The 18,919-nt window shown below is 35.6% G+C and overlaps 1 protein-coding gene across 5 annotated transcripts in view; it reads right to left on the reverse strand.

Moving 5' to 3' along the window:
* The window catches only part of SRBD1 (S1 RNA binding domain 1), a 123,819-nt gene that overhangs the window by 82,013 nt on the left and 22,887 nt on the right, over nucleotides 1–18,919 (reverse strand). For all 5 annotated transcript variants that reach the window (XM_017811773.1, XM_017811775.1, XM_017811772.1 and 2 more), the window contains 4 exons: nucleotides 14,439–14,546; nucleotides 8,459–8,616; nucleotides 7,182–7,272; nucleotides 6,026–6,133 (listed from right to left, as the gene is read on the reverse strand). In XM_017811773.1, the coding sequence (XP_017667262.1) occupies nucleotides 6,026–6,133; nucleotides 7,182–7,272; nucleotides 8,459–8,616; nucleotides 14,439–14,546 (465 nt within the window). The remainder of the gene's footprint in view (nucleotides 1–6,025; nucleotides 6,134–7,181; nucleotides 7,273–8,458; nucleotides 8,617–14,438; nucleotides 14,547–18,919) is intronic.

The raw sequence follows: 18,919 nt of genomic DNA on the forward strand, positions 1-18,919 counted from the left end.
TTGTGGTATTGACCAAAAGGCACAGAAAAACTTCAAAAGTTGTAGCCACTTTAAATGATAATCTAAATTACTTCAGTCTGAAATAAAAGTTTAATTTTGGCCTGTTAGGTATCTCACCACCCCAAAACTATCAGACACAGAAATTAACTAGTTTTGACCGGAGCAATTGAGAACATTTCAGACCTAATCATCTTCCTTAAATCTATTAAAACCTTCTTTATTTCTAGGCTTTGGAAAAAACCTTGAACAAAAGACTTTAGGTCAGAGTAATTTTGTCATCATAGAAAGCCCTTAGGAAAGGGGTTTGCTTTGGAAACACTGACCAGCACACAATGTTAAGTGACAAAAGTTTTTAAGACTTCTACTACTGAAGTCAAACACACCCAAACACACTATAGTTTTAGTAGTTCTATGTTAAACATTTAAATTAAGACAAAATCTGACTTTGGTTCCTAAAACTCAATTAAGACAAAGTCCCAGTCTTGCTCTATGGATATATCGCACGCAATACACACATTTCAAAACTGCCCCCAGAGGAACTGATAGACACACTCAATGCAGAAACAGTAGCACTTGCTCACTTCCCCTTCTTTCTCTGGTCTTTTTCAATAACCTTTTACTTTTCAACATATTCTTGTTCTGTGTTAGCAAATATTTTTGGATGGTTGTCCCTCTTCATTTGACTTCCGTTGTACTAAAATACCAGTTGACTTCTAGCTGATCATCTTAAAAAAAGATGTTTTATTTTTCTGAAAATAACACAGGTCTACAAGAAAACGGTCTGTACAAATTACTACTCAGTGGGGCACATAATTAAAATTGAAAATAGAGAAGTTATTTTGCAATCCTATATATAACAAATGGCTTCTCTGTGAGAAAACAAAGGAAGGGAAGAATTATTGTGACCAATTTCTCACTCTTATTATCTGATTTGCAAGAGTATATTTGAGATCATCACATTTTTAATTGAAGAGAACGCAAAGTTGCCCTTGAACATGTTGTCACGTGTACTGGTTTTCCGTTCTAAAAACCTCCCTTTCTTCTGTTTGTTTAGTATCCCTTAAGGGTCTGAAGAGATTTACATATTGCGAACACAACTTTTAAAATCACTCCTTGATATTAGAGTCACTAGGATTTTCTCTCAGAAGGGAAGTTGCAAGAATAACTTTCCTCCGTCACCCAAGATCTTCCCACAGATTCCTCTGGATGCAAGTCAAATGACATGTCCCAGTGTTCTGGAAAAACGGACTTCTTCCTGATGAGTTAGATTTCTTTTGCTAGTTACACTTGCTTCCTGCCCCCCTGCCTTCACATTGCTGAAGTCTAGACTCCATATACATATTTTTTTTTAAACTTGAAGGAATTCATAATCTCTTTAACTACATTGACACACTTCCAATTAGTCCTTGTTTTCATCCTGAAAAGTATGAATTATTTCTCTGAAATATCAAGGACAGTTCCATAATTGTCAAACGTATCACTCATACAATTTGCTTCAAAAAGTTTCCAACCCACACTGTGCAAGTCAGAAATTATTATCTCCTGTTTCACCTGCCCCATGACAACTTCACTGCTTACTCATTTCCCTCTCCCCCTTCAGAAAAACACAGCTAGAGATGGTATTGGCATCTACAGTTGGGGCAGAGGGGAATCTTTGCTTCAAAGTCAAAGATGGCCTTGAATTTCCCCTTTTGAATATAGTAGGGGTTTGGCACAGAGATACTAGTCTGTGGATACATCAGGAACAAACACTGGATATTATTTTAAATGCAGACACTTGTTCCAGTCTGTGTTGTGCCAAACAATAGAGGAATTACTATCCAAAGTTATGAATAACCAAGAGTAGTAGGAGGAAGCCATCTCTATGCTAAGTGAGGTTCCAGCTTACAGGACCGTCTCTCCTAAATATAAATATATAGAAAATGATTTTTCAGTTGAAGTGTGTGTGATCATTCAGCTGTGGTAAATAATCAAAACAGAACATAACTTTTAAGTAAGGGACAGGAGACAGTTTGGCTGGATATCACCACATCACTTAAAATATTTTCATTGGCTATGCCTTCTTCACACACATTTTAAACCTGTTTGTTCCTCAAATTATTTCTTCACTATTTAGGACTTCTCATGACTCCACTAGAGCTTGAAAGAGATGAAAGCAGAACAAAGGTTCTTCAGTGCACATTTCAGATGTGTGCATTGTTTCTGCTGAGTATGTATTCCTTCAGCCAAAACTTTCTAAACTACCTTCCACCTTCTCTATTAGACATCTAATGACCTAAGATGTGTAGGTGAGCATACATAAATGTGTTATCAGTAGAGTTATATAGCTTAACAGACAAAAATAACAGCTTAAAGAAAACACAATCAAAAAGAAATAGGAATAGTTTCACATATCCCTACCCCCTTTGTACTCTCAACAGACTTGAAACAACTGCATTAATGCAGCAAGCAATAGCTTGTAAAAGGATGCAAACCAGCTGAAACATTTGACAGACAGTGTTAAATACCAGAGGATTCATATCAACCACTTTATTTGAAAAGGAGCTTTGATGTTGGCTATCTTTCATGTACCTCTTTCAAGGCACATTAATAAGGAAAACTGAGATGGGGTAAATTAAGTCCCAAGGTCATATCTAGAGTTACAGCACTGTGGGTACCCGATGAAATACGGATTAATGCTGCATGAGCACTGAATAAATAAAACCACTTCTGTTAACCACTCAAACAAGTTTTACAAGTAGTTCTGAACTTTATTCGGCAACTAGACTTCAGACATCTTAATCCCCCCACACTGCTTTGAAACCTAATTATCATAATGTGAACCCAAATGTTAGGTCCCTTTCAAACTGTGAGTGCTATGAAGCAGAAAAGTAATGGGAATTAAGCTAGTGTAACATTAGAAATGTAGAGGCATGGAACTTGAAAGTGGCATTTGTTAAAGCTGAGAGAGCATAATGTAGATATTCAACAACATAAAACACACATTTAAATTGAAAAGGATATTTAAAGCATGTGCAGACACCTATAAAATACAAGCGGACCTAAAATCCTGTAGAACAAACATCTCTAAATCAATTTCTTGCCACCAAGGTCCAACTTCAAAAGGTATTAAAACAGACCTATTCTACCTTAGCAGAACATTTCTAAGTATTCTAAAGCAGACAATTTAAACATTAAAGAAAAGCCAATGAGAACTTTACAAGACATTACAGACTTTCCCCTATTTGTCACAGTACAGAAGTGTTTGAACTTAAACAGCAGTGAATTTTTAATTACATTGCTTATAAAGTCTCAAGAGCAAGAAAAGATTTTGCTGTAAGTGGCAGAAAAGGATTTTGTATCAAGTTTAAAACCAAATAGAAGAGAAATTAAACACCAAGCCATCTAAACAACAACAACAAAAAAATACACTTGCCTGGCTGCATTCTTTGCTGCTTGCTGAAAACAACTACAATTCATGACAGTTATCAAGCTTTCTTTTAAATACTGAAACACATTATTCTGAGTGTGCATTAATAGAACAAGCACACAAGAAAAGTGAGACCAATAAGAATGTTTGTATTGTGACAACAAAAGCATCGAGGCTGAAAGGAAAATTGTGATTTGATTTTGCCAAATACAAAGATGTAACTGTTCATTTTGTCCTGCTCTAGCACAGTTTACATGCCAGATAGCTATAACTGACAGCAAGAAAAGAAAAACAGATTCCTGAAATATTTTTTCAAGATTTTCATTTAATCCAAAAAGGCCAATGAAATCGTAAGAGTTCATCATCTGCCATGTTAATGTTGAACACAATGTTGTTTCATTTACATTTCTGGTCCTGTTAAAACAAATACACTTGTCTAAACCAGAACATCTGTTTTGGTTATAATACAATGTATCTTTGGCAAGAACTCACAATAGAACTAACATAAATAATCAAGAATATTTATTGAACCTTGTAACAAAAACTGATTTGTAACAAAAAACCTGAAGACTAGATATGACTGTCCTTGGATCTAGTCCAGTCCTAATCTAAGTCAATAAACACAGCTCTAAAAAGGAAACTACATTAAAAAAAAAAAAAGTTCTGTAGTTATTTAGGTTGGGTGTATCAATCTGAAAGCATGTTAGTTACAAAAATAATGAAAAATATTTGCTTTAAATCAAAAACTGTCAAACTGAGTTCAGATAGGTTTTAAAGCCACATGAAAAGTCATGTCATATGCCTCACTTCCTACTACTCTCTTTACTGATTCGTCTTCTCTTTGGAAAACTTCAGTAAAACTATATGCAGTTTGTATTCACTATTGTTGAGGATTTTTTTATTTTAATTGCTTGTTTCTCATATATTTATTAGCACTAAAAAAGACAAACCAGTTATCAAATAAAACACTAACATTCCTGAGACAAACTGAAGAAACCAAAATGAAGAAAATTATTTTTTAATAACTCTTCTCGGTATCTTTTGATACTGATATAACTAAAATATTTTAAAGTGAGAATCCGTTAATTTGATTCTTGCCACACAAATAAAAAACGAGGTGAAATGTTGTTCTCAGTTAAGATTGTAGTCAAGTGTTTCTTTAGAGTCAGATACTGAAGCCAATGAAAAACTTCACAATTCTAGAATTACTGTAGAGGACTTCAGCAGTAGAGAGGCTATTTCCACACATACATGCAATCAATTAAGTGTTCAGTTGGTTATCTTTAACCTCTGTTATTTGTGTGTGCACCAATTGCACAAACCTTTCTGAAATTATATATTCTATTATTGTCTTATTTTCCTGGAAATGCATGATTCCAAGCTCTATATGATGAACTGGACATAACAGGATGAACAGATTTTTATTGTTTTATAATCATTCCTGGCCCTGTTCTCCACTTCTAACAAAAAAAAAATTAAGCAATATCACATTAAAAGCTTTATATGCCATGGAAGTCAAAGTCTGTATGCAGCACCTCTCCATCAGCCACCTTTCTGAATGACAACGTAAGTTGATTAGGATTTTGGTTTTAAAGCACTATAAAACAATCCAGCCTCATCTGCCAAGCCCCTTTACTTCTTTAAGGAAAAAGATTTAAATGCAAACACAATTGGTAATTCCTTGCACACAGCAATGAGCTGTGTTTTGCTGTGCAAGGATTTCCAATCTTAGAAACAAAGAACAAGTGCAATTAAATGATATCATAAGTTAGTAGGAATAAATTTGTTAACCCTATCTGTAAGATCACTTCTGAATTTATGAAAAGACACCATTGAATGTATACAACAGTTTGAACAGAGAAAGGCCGTAACTTTTTTAAAAATACAGAAAACTGATTTCAGTATGTTAAGAAGTGACAACCAAATACTGTTGTTAAATGTCAGCACAAAAGATAATCCAAGGTAAATCACAAAAATTGCTTTAGAAAAAAAATAAAGGTGTGAATTATAAAAAATAAAAGCAGTTCTGCATGAGAGAAAAGAAACCAATATAATACAGTTTCCATCCAAAGCAATAGAAGAATACTTTAGTTCAAATTCAACAAACTAATGGATAAACTTTGAAGGTTGAAAAGGATAAATATCTTCACTAGTCTCTACTAGCTATCTTCACTACTCTCTACTATGTATTAACACAATATTTATTTCCAGACCATTTAATACCCATAGGATTAGCAAGCATTCCATACCGTAGTCAGACAACAGAAGCTTTATCATTCGCATTTAAACCTCATTTATCAAGAAATAAACACACTATGCCAAATGGTTCTTAGCTGTTAGTGCTGCTATTCTCACATACTTTGTTACAATGATAATAACAATGGAGTAAACCTCAGGAAGAGAAAATAAAATGCTTCAGTGAGTCTCTCTTACTGACTCGGGAGAACTACTCTCATGCTTCAAAGAACTACAGAACTTTTTCTTTGGCTAGAAGGTTGGGACAAGCTTGACTCAAACACAAACAAAGTAACAAAAAGAAATACTTAAGCAAATTACATTTAAAATGACCTCTTAAAATATGTAGGACAAATTAATATCCCAGTAAAGGGATCTTACCAGTAAACAACATCCAGTGGTGCAAAATATTTCTTCATAATTAAGTCAGCAAAGTAAGCTTCTGTTTCTCTGCAGGCCGTGCCATTGCCAATCACGACAGTGCTACAGCTTTGCATGGGGTAAAAAAAAAAGGAAAATTATTCTTAAACATTCTTTTAAACTTTTTCATACGTAGTATTCCATCCACAACAATGGCCAATACATCCTATTTTAGGTAACACAAGGCCCAGAGGTAATGAGAACATATTCCTAGTAATATCGCGCTGTGTTTAACATGTTTTCAGTATGGCAGTTCATGAGAGGAGTCAAAATTTTCACTCATTTGTAATGGAATTGTACAGTGGTAACATATGCAGAAAACCCAAAAATGATACTTCATATTAATAAATGGAGTATTATTTAGAGTCCTCAGACACTTTCATCTCATATTTCCCTCATCCGGTATGAGTCATGAAAAAGGGTAGCAGCCCAAGCAATCATCATCTTAATTCCTTTATGGAATAGTTTGCAATAGCTTGCAGGGTCACTCCTTCTGACTGCCCTCACCACAACCAGTCAGCCATCAAATCACCTTGTTTAAAACCAATCTAATGCTTAAAGACAAACTGGACTGTATGCTGTGGCAGTTCAGCAGCTGACTCAGTAGACCAGATGTCTGTCCACAGAGATCCCAAAACAGTTGGACACAATAAACTTTTAATCACACTACCCCTGTTTGCAATTCCATCTGGAGATCTACCTGTGCAGGATTTCCTTTGCTTAATAAAACTCTTCCAAAAACTAAATGTGGCTTTTGGAACAGGAAAAGATGGATGAGTGGTTTGGGGGTTGTGGAGGTTGTAAGAATAAGGCTAAACTTATTCCTTAGCTGAATGTTGATTTCTATTCCTAAAAATAAATGGACTGACAGAGCTTTATGGGGATACATTCATAGCATGCAGCCTTATGCATAGCCATGGCTTGATTTCATATGGTTAACATATACATATTGTAAAAGCATGAACATACACTAAACGAAAAAGCTCTGAACTAGATAAAAAAAAGAATCATTTCATTATATCAGCAAATTCTTATTCCACCCAAAACCAAGTATTTGGACAGTGAAGACACTCATTTTGTTTGGAAAGAGCAGTAAGTGTAAGTTTCTTTGGCATACTTGTACTGTAGCAGAAGCTTCTTTATCTTCTCAGCTTCACGAAATCCTTGACCAGAATGCAAGTAAACTACATCAGTGTGGAGTATCTGACCTAGAATAATGAAAGACAAAGCCATGTGATAAAACCCACAAAGGTCCAAAAGCTATATCCTGCAGAACTACTGAAGTTAATTTGATGATTCACAAAGAAAGCTTCTTAATAAGCCATCTTTCCCTTTGATTTTTGTATTCAATTATAAGAAATGTATGGTGGGCAGAGGACAAGAAGGCTTTGGCTAGCAAAGCAAAACAAGTTAATACATTTTCAAGTTCCCTGGGGACATATCCACATAACAAATGATGAGCATCTAGTCATATTAGGAAATAAAATGTATTATATTATCAAAGAGAGAACCAGCAATTTACTATAAAATATTTATTGCTCTAGTGTAATACATTTTACAGATCCAGTTAAGAGAGATGAAAATTAGAAAGTTTCAGGACTTGCAGTCTAAGAGCTCTGGAACTCCAGTGCCAGCTCTTGCCATGATCTCATCTATCACATTTGGAAAGAACTGGATTAACTGGCACTGAGATCTTACAGTGCAATAAAAGCTAATAACCATTTATCCTACCTTCATTGCCTTTTAAAGTTTTCAGAACACATCTTTCCCTCCGCCCATCCTGGGTGAATATATTCCCAGACAAAAAGCAACAACATAATAAAAGGAAAACAAACCATTTTTGCATGGGCCTAAAGAGGTATGTATCCCCTGATTAGACTAGGATGAACTAGAAAGGCTTTGTTCTATATCTGAACTAAGAAGTTTTGCAAATACAGTGTTTCTGACTTCTCACATTAACACACATAGTACTAAACAAAAAAGGGCTGATAAAAGTGTCCACATGTCTAAGATACTGCCCATGAAAAAAGCAATGTTATAGAAAGTATTCAAATTCAAATTCTTTGGTGAACAATAAAAATGCCAGGTGTTCTCTTTGTTGACTATCTGGGGCACAATTATTTGAACCTGTATTCAGGAAGGCAGAAGGCATTTTAAATTATATTTCAGAGAGGAGTAATAACACCAAAGAAGTCACTGGAATACAGGTGGCAGAAACTTGGCCTTAACCTAGCTGAAGAATGGAATTTACATGACAGGACATATGGAAGACACTAAAAGCTTCACAAAAAACTAAAATCAACCTGATAAAAAAGCTGGTTTTGAAACTATCCTTTACTCCAAATGAATATATTTTTATCAGTCCTCTCAAAAATGTCTAGAATTGAAACTTACTGGTTGGTGAAATAATTGCCAACTTGCAGCCATGTTTGTAGCCAGGATCTACTCCCATCAAAGTACGACCCCTCACAGGGCTGGTCAGAAGCAACTGCCGGAGATTTCTCCCAAACATCATCACTGACTCCTTCTCTGCATCAGATGTCAACTTGGATCTTAGAAGGATGGAAAAAACCCACAAAAATTTCCCTTCAATTAGTTTTAAAATGCACTTATGAATTGTTCCAAAGTTGCAAGGCTTTTTCCAATCATGTTTCCATCATCTTTAATTAAATATTAAACTTCAAGTTATTGACACCTTTCTAAAAAAGAATCAGCTTTATGATAACCTTATTCTTGTCCTAAGAAACAGTGAATATAAAGTGTATAATAGAAACACTTACAAGACTGTAGACATACCAACTAACATTCAAACACCAACTCAGAATTTTAAGCAAAGAACAGTTTCCTATCAAAGCTGATACCTAATTGAAAAGTGGATTTAAAGAAGGCATGGATTGAATTCATCATAATTTCACAGTTCTAGAGAAAAATCACTACCCAGCAAAAGAAAGGATGATGGTTTTACAGTGAGAGGTACTAGAGAGAAACTGGAAAGGTACCTCCAATTAACTGCTAACACACCACGACTCATGAGGCATTTAATTTTGTCTATGAATTACATTATTTAACAGCCATCAAAGAAGCATGTAGACTTGGGCTTTTTCTAGGAGGATATTCTGCTTCCTCAGAACCAAACTAGAAAGCTGATGGGACCACGATGTTTCCTGTTTCCTAACTTTCTTTTCCAAGTTCTGATCTTTAACAAAAAGAAGTGAGTGCAGCAAGGTTTGACTTTGATGACTTTAAGCACGAATACTTACAGCAGAGTGTTATGAGAAAAAAGTCAGTCTTGTTGACTGAAGGTGTACAAGATAGACAGTGTCTTATTTGTCAGATGTGGCCAGCAGGACAATGACTGATAAGGACAAGTATTTTTGTCATGGTATTGCATGTTATATAAAAAAGGGAAACTGAAAAAGTCATGGGGACACAAATATTCATCACCTAGCTGATATTTTTCTTTTGCAGGTACTCATTGCCATTTTTAGCTGCATTATCAATAATGACAATAATTAGAGAATCAAAAGAAATCCAATAAAGCCTTCATATAACTTCAAAGGGTAGCCAATGCCCTTATTCTCCATTTTCTTTTTACCCATCACTGAAAAAAGTAATATCTGGGTTTATTTTTACTGAAGGAAAAAAAACTGTGTCCAAGTTAGCTGACCCTTTAAGAATGGGGCAGGGAAAATTACTCAAGTTGTGTAGGTCAATCAATGCATGACACAAGCAAGCTACAAATAGTTCAAAGACAACCCTCATAAAGGCTATTTGACATGATGTAATATGAAGTTGTTCTGAGCAGTTTTCGGATGTGGAAGAACTTAACAGCCTGACTTGAATTTGCCCAGGATCCAACCAAACAACCAGCTCAGCCCTGTCTCATCCCACAGTGGTACAGAAAGAAAGAGTAATCATCATCTCTTTTTGAAAGTAGTCTAGAGAGATGTCCAGATTCTCTTTCACACCTAACTGATTGAACATTCCCTGGGTAAGTTGCTACAGCAAGAGGCTCCCTTACATCCCCATGCTTTTTGTTTCCGGATCAGGTATACCAGACTAACTCAGATACAATTCAAAGTGAGATGGTGAAGGGTATGCAGGCATTACAAGACTCCTTAGAAATTCAAATGTGCCCTCAACAAAGCGTGGACACTCTGCATATTGCACCAGTTCAGGTAAGTTTTCCCTCTATCTCAGTATTCTGTCTCCAAGTCTGTTGGCAGGGAGTTCTGCAGGTCCATCGCAAGCTGAGTAAATAGCTGCCACCTTTTGGTTGGAAGGTGATTCTTATTATGTCCCCCGAGGCCTTTAACTGGAAGATAGTAAAAATTTATCCCTAGAAACCTTGTGCCACTCTTCACATGCCATTTATCTCTAAGCCATTTCTCTCCCAAGTTGAAGAGTCCTAGTGTAGTTAATTTTTCTTCACAGAGAAATTATTTCACACTTCATTCCCCTTCACTGGGCCTTTTACAGTTCCAGTGAATTGTTTTCCTACTTTTTGGTGAGTGGACCAAAATAGCCAATAATATTCCAAATAAAGGCCAACTAAATCAAAGAGTCTTTGTTTTGTCTTTATTCCTTAACTAAATAATCTTATCTTCTGAGCACTTGACATTTATGTGGAGCTGCTTTCCACAGCGCCAAAGCATCTCTTCTGTGGCAGGACAGCTCAGACCTGCTAGTTTTATGTATAAGAAGTAACTACTTCCCCTTGCAAGCATCCTTTTACACTCATTCCACTGAATTTCAGTTGCCATTTCATTTCCTGATCATTCACTCTTACAGCATCCTTCTCCTGTTCTTAAAAAATTAGAAATAAATAACCTAAACCACAGAATGAGCTTTTTCCAGGGAGAGTCCAGGGACACAACAAAACCAGAGAAAACAAAAGCAAATACCTAAGCCTCTCAGCAGTAAGGATCTTCTATATACACAAGTAACAAAGATTCAACCAGTCACCCATGCATACAAATGAAGGTTAAAAGTGGCTGGAAAACAAGGGAAGATTGGACTGCAGGCCCCCTTGGATGGGAGGCTTTGTACAAAGAGAGGTCAAGTTCTACCTTTCCATCTATCCTAGAGATAAAGGGTTACAGTTGCCCACAAGGCCAAGTCCTCCCATGCTGCAAATTCATATCAGTCCACCTGTGAAGGGAGACTTGTGCAGAAATTAAAATTACCCCTAAACACATGCTATTAGTTACGTGTGCCTTATGGAAATCATGTTTAAAATTGGCATGGATATACAGAAACTTTTATAGTAACAGGAAATGTTACTGAAATTGCCAGGTGCGTGGGGGAATGTCCTTTCTATTACATAATATCCTGTATTTTTTAATTTTGAGCATAGACTTCTCTTTTCTCTCTAACTCTCTCTCACTCAACACTTGTATCAATTACATAATCTATTGTCCCAAGTACTGGCCCTTAATTTCATGTTTGGGATAATCATTTGATCCTTTGGGGGAAAAAAAAAATGAAGCTAACTCAGACAATCTAACATCCTTCTCTTTTTCAGTGCATTACTGGCTCCATCCAAATGGCAAGATGCCCAGTTTCATGTTTTTCCAATTTGTGATGATTCTCATTAATATGACAGAGATATAAGGCAGAAAGCACTAGAGAAATGGTTATTTTGGGGGGAAGAAATCCAAAAAAACCTTCAAATAAATACATCTCAGAATGCTGCAGTTGCTACTTTATGAGAAAATATCAATTAAGTCAGGATTTTAAGCCCCTACCTTAAATTCTACAAAGCACTCAGACTGTGTATCACTAACAGGTATACTCTAATAAATGCAAATAACCTAATCATGATCTACTAGTTTCTATATTCAATGTTATAAGATTCGGTTTTTAAATTGAGATTCAAAATTCCCCACTTCCATATACAGTCTGAGATGTAATCCTTTCTGTGGAAAAATATCTGCAAACTAGCTTCAGGTGTGAAACAAGATATACAGAGAAATGTTTGTGTCCCTGAAGACAGGGGAGAGAAAGGACTCTCTGCAAGAAAGCATGGAAAATTATGAAAGGATTATCCATTAAAAAAATAAGTCCATGCCACATCACTTGCACAAAACCCTGACGGAATCATTCCATGCAGTACTGTAACAAGGTAAAATGTATTTCAAAGAGCCAAAAGCAACACTGGACATTATTATAACAGATACAAGAAATGATGATATCTGACAGAATGGAAGAAAGGAAATTAAACAATAAATAAGGTAACCGTCTTGCTGGCAAGTTGCATTCTTCTGATCACTAGAAGCACCAGCAATTTCAATACACTCTTGGAAACTTTGTGTTCCAACATTTAATGATAATAAAAAAAGAAAGAAGAACAGCAGGGGGTGGGTTGGAAATATTAATGCTAAAAGGAGGCATTGAATACTTTAGCAGTCCTTTGCAAGAGTCCTGAAAAACAGCTCCTGGTGTGTGCAAAAAGAGAATAAAAGAAGGATAAGAGTTAAGTGGTCAGGAACCAGGAATACTACTGTCAGGTGCTTTGCGTTCCTCTCTATAGGAGATGCTTCAGCTTTTCCTAACCAAACACCACCAATCATGCAAAATTATCACAAAGAGTAAAATCTAAGCAGACATCCACTTAGGAATAGGCAGCAAGCTTCATATTCTTTGCATTTATTACTTGTGAGCTACATCTAGTAAAAGCAGTAGGGAAGGGAGCTTTTTTTTTCTTTTTGATTAAGAGAACAGAAAACCCTCAGCCACCTACTGCTGCAACAGCCCTCCATCAGTGTTATACACAACACAGGCCACAACAATCCTGTGGTTCAAACCACAGAACAAAAATACAATAAAAGAGTCTTGAAGTACCCTTATGTCAGTTTGTTTAGCTATCTTAAAACCAAACTCCACTAAAAAGTAAGTATTTTTTCTTTATTTTAAAAGTTTGATTGTAGAGATGGCTAGGAATGACAACTTCTTTCACTCCCATGTGAAAGAAGCCAACAGTTGGACTCTCCATCATGAGCTGTTCCTCATTTTGGCCAAATAATAGACACAGTGCCTCCCCTAGAGTAGCTACATGTACTGTGATCACAAAAAAAAAAAGTGAACTCAGTGCTTTTAGAAATCTGTGAAACTCTCATTAGCAAAAAAGCAGGCTTGCTAATCAAAAGAGGTGAAGCAATCTTGCTTGCAAAGCAATGAACAAACACAACATACTGTAGTGAAGAAACCCAAAAGCCGTTAGAAATATCTGCTGTTAAAAACTTGAGCTGACAGTTCTTTTCAGATGGTTAGAACATAGAACATTCAGGGAATGATGTTCATGAAAGGAAGTGTCAGGAAAACAATTCCAATTTGAACAGAAACATAAACGCACAGCCAGGAAAGTACAGAAGAACTGTATTTCACAATGTGATTGCAGATTTTAGATACTGAATAGCCAACATATGTCATTTTGATACAAGTAATTTCAACATTTCTGGTCCAAGAAACAGGGTCTCTCTGATAAACTTAATTTTGAACTACCTTAAAGCAGGCATTAACATCTAGGTCACATATCAGAAAGCCTCGCCAGAATGAAACATGTTAGACTTTGAAGAGCTTCTCTTGTATTGATGAGAAGAATCACACCATAAGTAGTTAGCCATTAGAACATAATGCTTTTAGAACGTAGATTTTGACATATTAAAGATTTTTCACTTCCTATACTACACCAAAAAACGCCCTATTTAATTCATGTTACTTTGATACTAAGTTTTAAGTTCTCTTTAAATTTAGAACAATATTACAGATTTTAACAAGTGACACTTTGTCTGATGACATCATTACTACAGTATCACCAGAAGTAAGTCTACTGACTTCTCTAGAGGCATCACAATACCTGTAAAATGGTATCAGACTAAGACTATGACTAATTAGTTTACCACAAAGTGCAGCTGGCAAACATGAGGGACACTTCCAACCACAACAATACTTTGCTGATTTCTTTCAAACAGGTAAAAGAGCAGGAATCAGAACAATGTCACAGATAGTACTGCTGCTGTGATATGAAAAGATGATGGGAAAAACCAGTGACGTAATGGTTTATGGTGATAAAGAATAAGATAAAACTATTATGGTAATAGAGTAACTTTACTAGATAAATGTACAAGTAACAAGTACGTAAACACGTAAAACGTCTTCACAGAAACATCATTTCTCTACTGTAGCCTAAACTGCGTAGAGTCACAAATTAAATCTACAGAACCAAGACTATGTAGTTCATTTCTTCTCTAAGCACTGAGGATTAAAAACATGCTGATATTTTCAAATGGATAAGAGATAATCCAGCAAAATGTTAGGGAGGGAATTTTTTAAAAATTCATAATATGAAAGTACGGATTTATTCTGGGCTTACCTGAATTCTCTACAGAGAAGAGGATGTATAAGGCGTTTATATGCATCCTCTACTGAATTCCGTAGGATCCTCATAAATTCTGGTTTTAAAAATTGTTTCGGTCTCCATCTGCAAAAGATTAGAACAAGAAAAATCAAAAAATACTTTACAAACATATACAAACACCTAGATAAAAAAGGAATTTCACAAAAAGATTTCTACATTGCAATGTCCTATAAACTGCAGAATTTCTACAATAATTAGGCAATGAAATCATAGATTCAAATATAAATAGAATGAGAAGTTGTCCATGACCACAAAGGTCACAGCAGGGACAGGCTTATCTTTTCTTCGGTGTCAGAATGCAATCATATTTTATGTTTTAAAGCAAACATAAAACCCCATTTTTCTTCCCTTTGAAAAGTCAAAGCTTATAACAACTGAACAAAGAACTTGATTACATATTACCATTAGGGTTGCATTATTTGCTACTCCTCAATACATTAAAAAAATTACTAAACATCCTCTGTGAGTGTCACTGCCCAGATGGAAATTTAGGAGCTAAACTAATATCAATTAATGAAACCCAAATCAAATTTCACTTGAAATGCTTTGAGTATCTCTATTCAAACTCTAAAAGAAATCTTACAAATTTTGCAGCAATTCTTAAGCCACAGAAGCCAAACAGCTTGCAAATTATTTTTCTCTTTTACCTGTTGCTGATATATTTGAAGCGTAAATAATATTACAGAAAAAGGGAAAATTAAATAAACAATACCAAATAAACACAGGACTGTTTCCCAACTTTTTCTAAGCCAAACTCTTTAAAGCATTCCCTTTTCTAGGGAGGATGTGCAGTAGTCATAACTATAATGACAATTACTTCAAATTCTGCTGTAAAATACACCAAAGTTTCAAAGCTTATTAATATTTAACGAATTGAACTTTTTGTTGTGGGCAATGTTCCATGAAGGAGGGGGCTGGGGGGATGCGAGTCCTTCAACAAGCAGAACTGACTCACTGAGTTTGCCCACCCAACGATAAGAGATCAAGACTGAGGAGAAGCAACCAGATATATTATACGCAAACAGAACTAACTAGTTAACATTTTCTATTAAAGTCCACCTTTATTACTTTTAAAAATATTGATAACAGTCAAAGTTTTCTTCCTTTATGGTATTATTTAATATGCCTGAGTCCCAAACTGTTAAGTGAGATACATACTTATTTTGTAATATGTCTGGGTAAGTTTAAATTTTTTGGCTGGTTGGTTGGCTTGTCTTTTAAATGCAACATGATAGAATTATGGTCATTTCATAATGTAGCCAGGTGCAGGTCCAGGCAAAAGCAGAATGAATTTTACTGTTGCTTTTGTTTACTTGCAGTCACTCAGAAATACACAGAATCCAAAATTGCTCCTATCCAGACAGCTTTTCAGTTGTTTAAGGGGATCTGCAATTTCCTGAAACAGCTTTTCTAAGTGTCCGTGCATATAACAGACGAGGAATGTGCGATCGAGTCAATGCTGCATTAGTGCAGACAGACATGGGAGCAGAATTAAGCTCACTATTTAGTTTTACAACGTTCAGGGTTGTGAGTGCTTAGCCACATGACCTCATCACTTAGCTAACAGTTTTTGCAAATAGTTCTATTATACTTATTTGTAACTGGAGACTCTTTCCATACCTATATAAAACTGGCAAAGGCTTTAAACCCTCTTATTGCCATCACATTCTATAAACATGAAGTTATTACAGGTGGCTAGTATGACTACAATCCCCCAAGAAAGTATCCTCAGCACAAATAAGAATGAATTTGGAAACCTGGCAGCTGTTTCCCCTGCTCTTCCATCCATTAAAGCCAGTTAACAAACCTTTCCTCTGTAAATAAGTTATCACAGCAGATATTTTTATTACCTGCCTACATATAAGTAAAAATTATTTAGGCAACATTCTGTTAGAAATTGCTACAAATGCAAAAATATCCAAGCAGTAAGTTCAATCACAGCAAATACTCCATTTCAATTATTGCAGTACCTCATGAGAGAAGAGAAAAATTCACTTTGCTTCAAAAACAAAGCAAAATCATGTGTGTATATTTGTAAAGATCATAGCAGCGTAGTTAAGTCTCCCTCTAAGAATGGATTTTTCTTGATTATTTAATCAAGATATGACTTTAGATGCCCTATTTAGAAAAGCTACATATGAATAATATCCTACTCTGCTCATCATCTCTCCATGTGCAAGTGCTCACAACAGGGACCACCATAAGCATAAATGGCTTAGACTACTGATACACCACAGAAGGTGAAACCGTACAGCAACAGAATTAACAGAGCCCACATCAAGAACCACTAGTATTAATTAACAGCTGTTCCAGGAAGACCACAACCAGGATTTTAGACCCGAAAGAGAAACAGCACAGCTTTGTGTTCCTCCAAGACATTACAGAAAACACGTACCAAGGTAGTAACCACAGACAAAGCAAGCCTTAAAGGCCCGTACCATGGACTTCACACAGAATCTGAGAATTTTGACTGGAAACTGAAAAAATATTATCAAGCATCAAACTTCATTTTCAAGGTTGCGATCCCATTTTGGAACAGACTTTCAACCCTTCCCAAGGAACAACTCCATGTTGACTTTACACTCCAAGCCAGCTAAGCAGCCCCCTCTCTGGCTGTTTCTCATTGATCATTTTTCTGTATTCCATTTCACAATGGAGTCTTTGGGACCGGTAGAGTTCTAGAGTTAATGGAGCTAATTTCACTCTCAAACCACAGAGATGCCATTTTCTGGGGAAAAATACAACCCATAGGACCAGGCAGAAGGATATTACTCAGTTTTCTGCACAAACCCAAATTTCAAGGAAACAGAGATCTTTATACAGGTTAATAAATATTCTGAACTTGCAAAAAAATTACAATATTTTTAGACAGCATCTACATGGAACTCAATGTAATAACGAACCCTAGTCTTCCAAACTCACTTTCTATTGCAGGGACGTTTAATGCTAAAAAATTTGTCTCAGAAGAACACAAAAAGTCTGAATATTTGCTACTAATTCAATAGGCAGTAGGCGATACTGTTTTGTGGCTAGAATACTGGCCAAACTCTGTAGCAAGGTGGCATTTCTGGTTCTGCAACTTATGTCTGCAACTCAAGGTGTGTAACCTTCAGGAAATTAGTTAATATCTTTGCAAAGTTTTGAAACCATTGACTCAATTGGAAGTTATTAACCTTCTGCTCTCACTAGTAAATCAATGCAAAGAAAATAATGCAAATTCCACCCTTAGACAGTAATTCCAAAGCTTGCGGGGCAGAATACACATTTACTATTTGTCAGTTTGATAACACAGTTGTCAATCTAACAAGGAAGATCAGAATCTGTCCTAGACGTTAATGCACCAAGATTTACTAAAATCATTTCTTCACAAGTTTCCTAATGGTGGAGAAGTTGTCCTTAAATAATAAAAAGCCATAAGCATATACAGCCTCATGAATGCCAAGTATTAACAAGTAGTTTCATTCCCAAGGTCAATATTCTTTTTATCTCAGGATGACTCACAGAAGTGTAATCAACCAAAAATATCCCAATTTACATCCCACTTTTATTTGTGTAGCAGTGACAAGCTGTTCCGTTATCTGTGGTTCACAGTGCTTCCAAATTCTCAGTCATAGATGCAAGTAAAAGCAAGACTGACAGACATGTCCTGCCTACAGAATACACATCTTGAAGGGAGGACAGAAATTCTGTTATAGGCACTAAAACTAGAATGGAAAAGGTGTGCTTATGAATCCTGATATTTTACTGAGAAAAAAAAAAAGTTACTTACTATTAATCTTAGATCATATTACATTTTCCAGCCAAACAAATATTTTAACTCTTTCAGAGCCCTATTCTTCCTTTTCAGAGTGAACATCCCTATTAAATTTCTACAGTTGAAAGGAACATTTTTTTCCAAATCCATTTCTTGGACTTGTTGTGAAAAAGAAATACAAGCTGAAGTAGTATTCATTTTATACATTAAAAGGTGCGTTTTTCCCTATTTTTTCCCTCCTTTTGGTTATTCAATTTTAGGATGCAAAGGTAGGAGTTTCTGAAACATCTTCAGAACAGTGCCCAATATCTTAAGCTACTGAGAAAGAGAAACCTGTCTTTTATACACGCAAGAAAGATGCACAGTTTGGATCACAACAGTCTCCAACAGAGGACATCAAGGTACAGTTTCCAAGAAAAAGGCTGATGGAGATATTACACAAAACAACGTATACTTAAAATGAACTTTTGCAAAAAAACTAAAAATTATGCAACAATAAACAACTCACTACTGGCTTACTAAAAAAAAGCAACTTGTAAGAGCAAATCAGTAAACAATAGAAGAATCCAGTTTTTAGAGCCCAGTTTTCTGACTCAACCAGAGATCAAAATGTAAGAGATGGTTCAACAATGTGTGAGGATTATGCATTGAAGGCAGTCATGTTTAGGTTTGTCTATTAAAT

Source organism: Lepidothrix coronata, unplaced genomic scaffold, assembly GCF_001604755.1.
Source record: "Lepidothrix coronata isolate B3197 unplaced genomic scaffold, Lepidothrix_coronata-1.0 Scaffold33, whole genome shotgun sequence".
Taxonomy (NCBI): domain Eukaryota; kingdom Metazoa; phylum Chordata; class Aves; order Passeriformes; family Pipridae; genus Lepidothrix; species Lepidothrix coronata.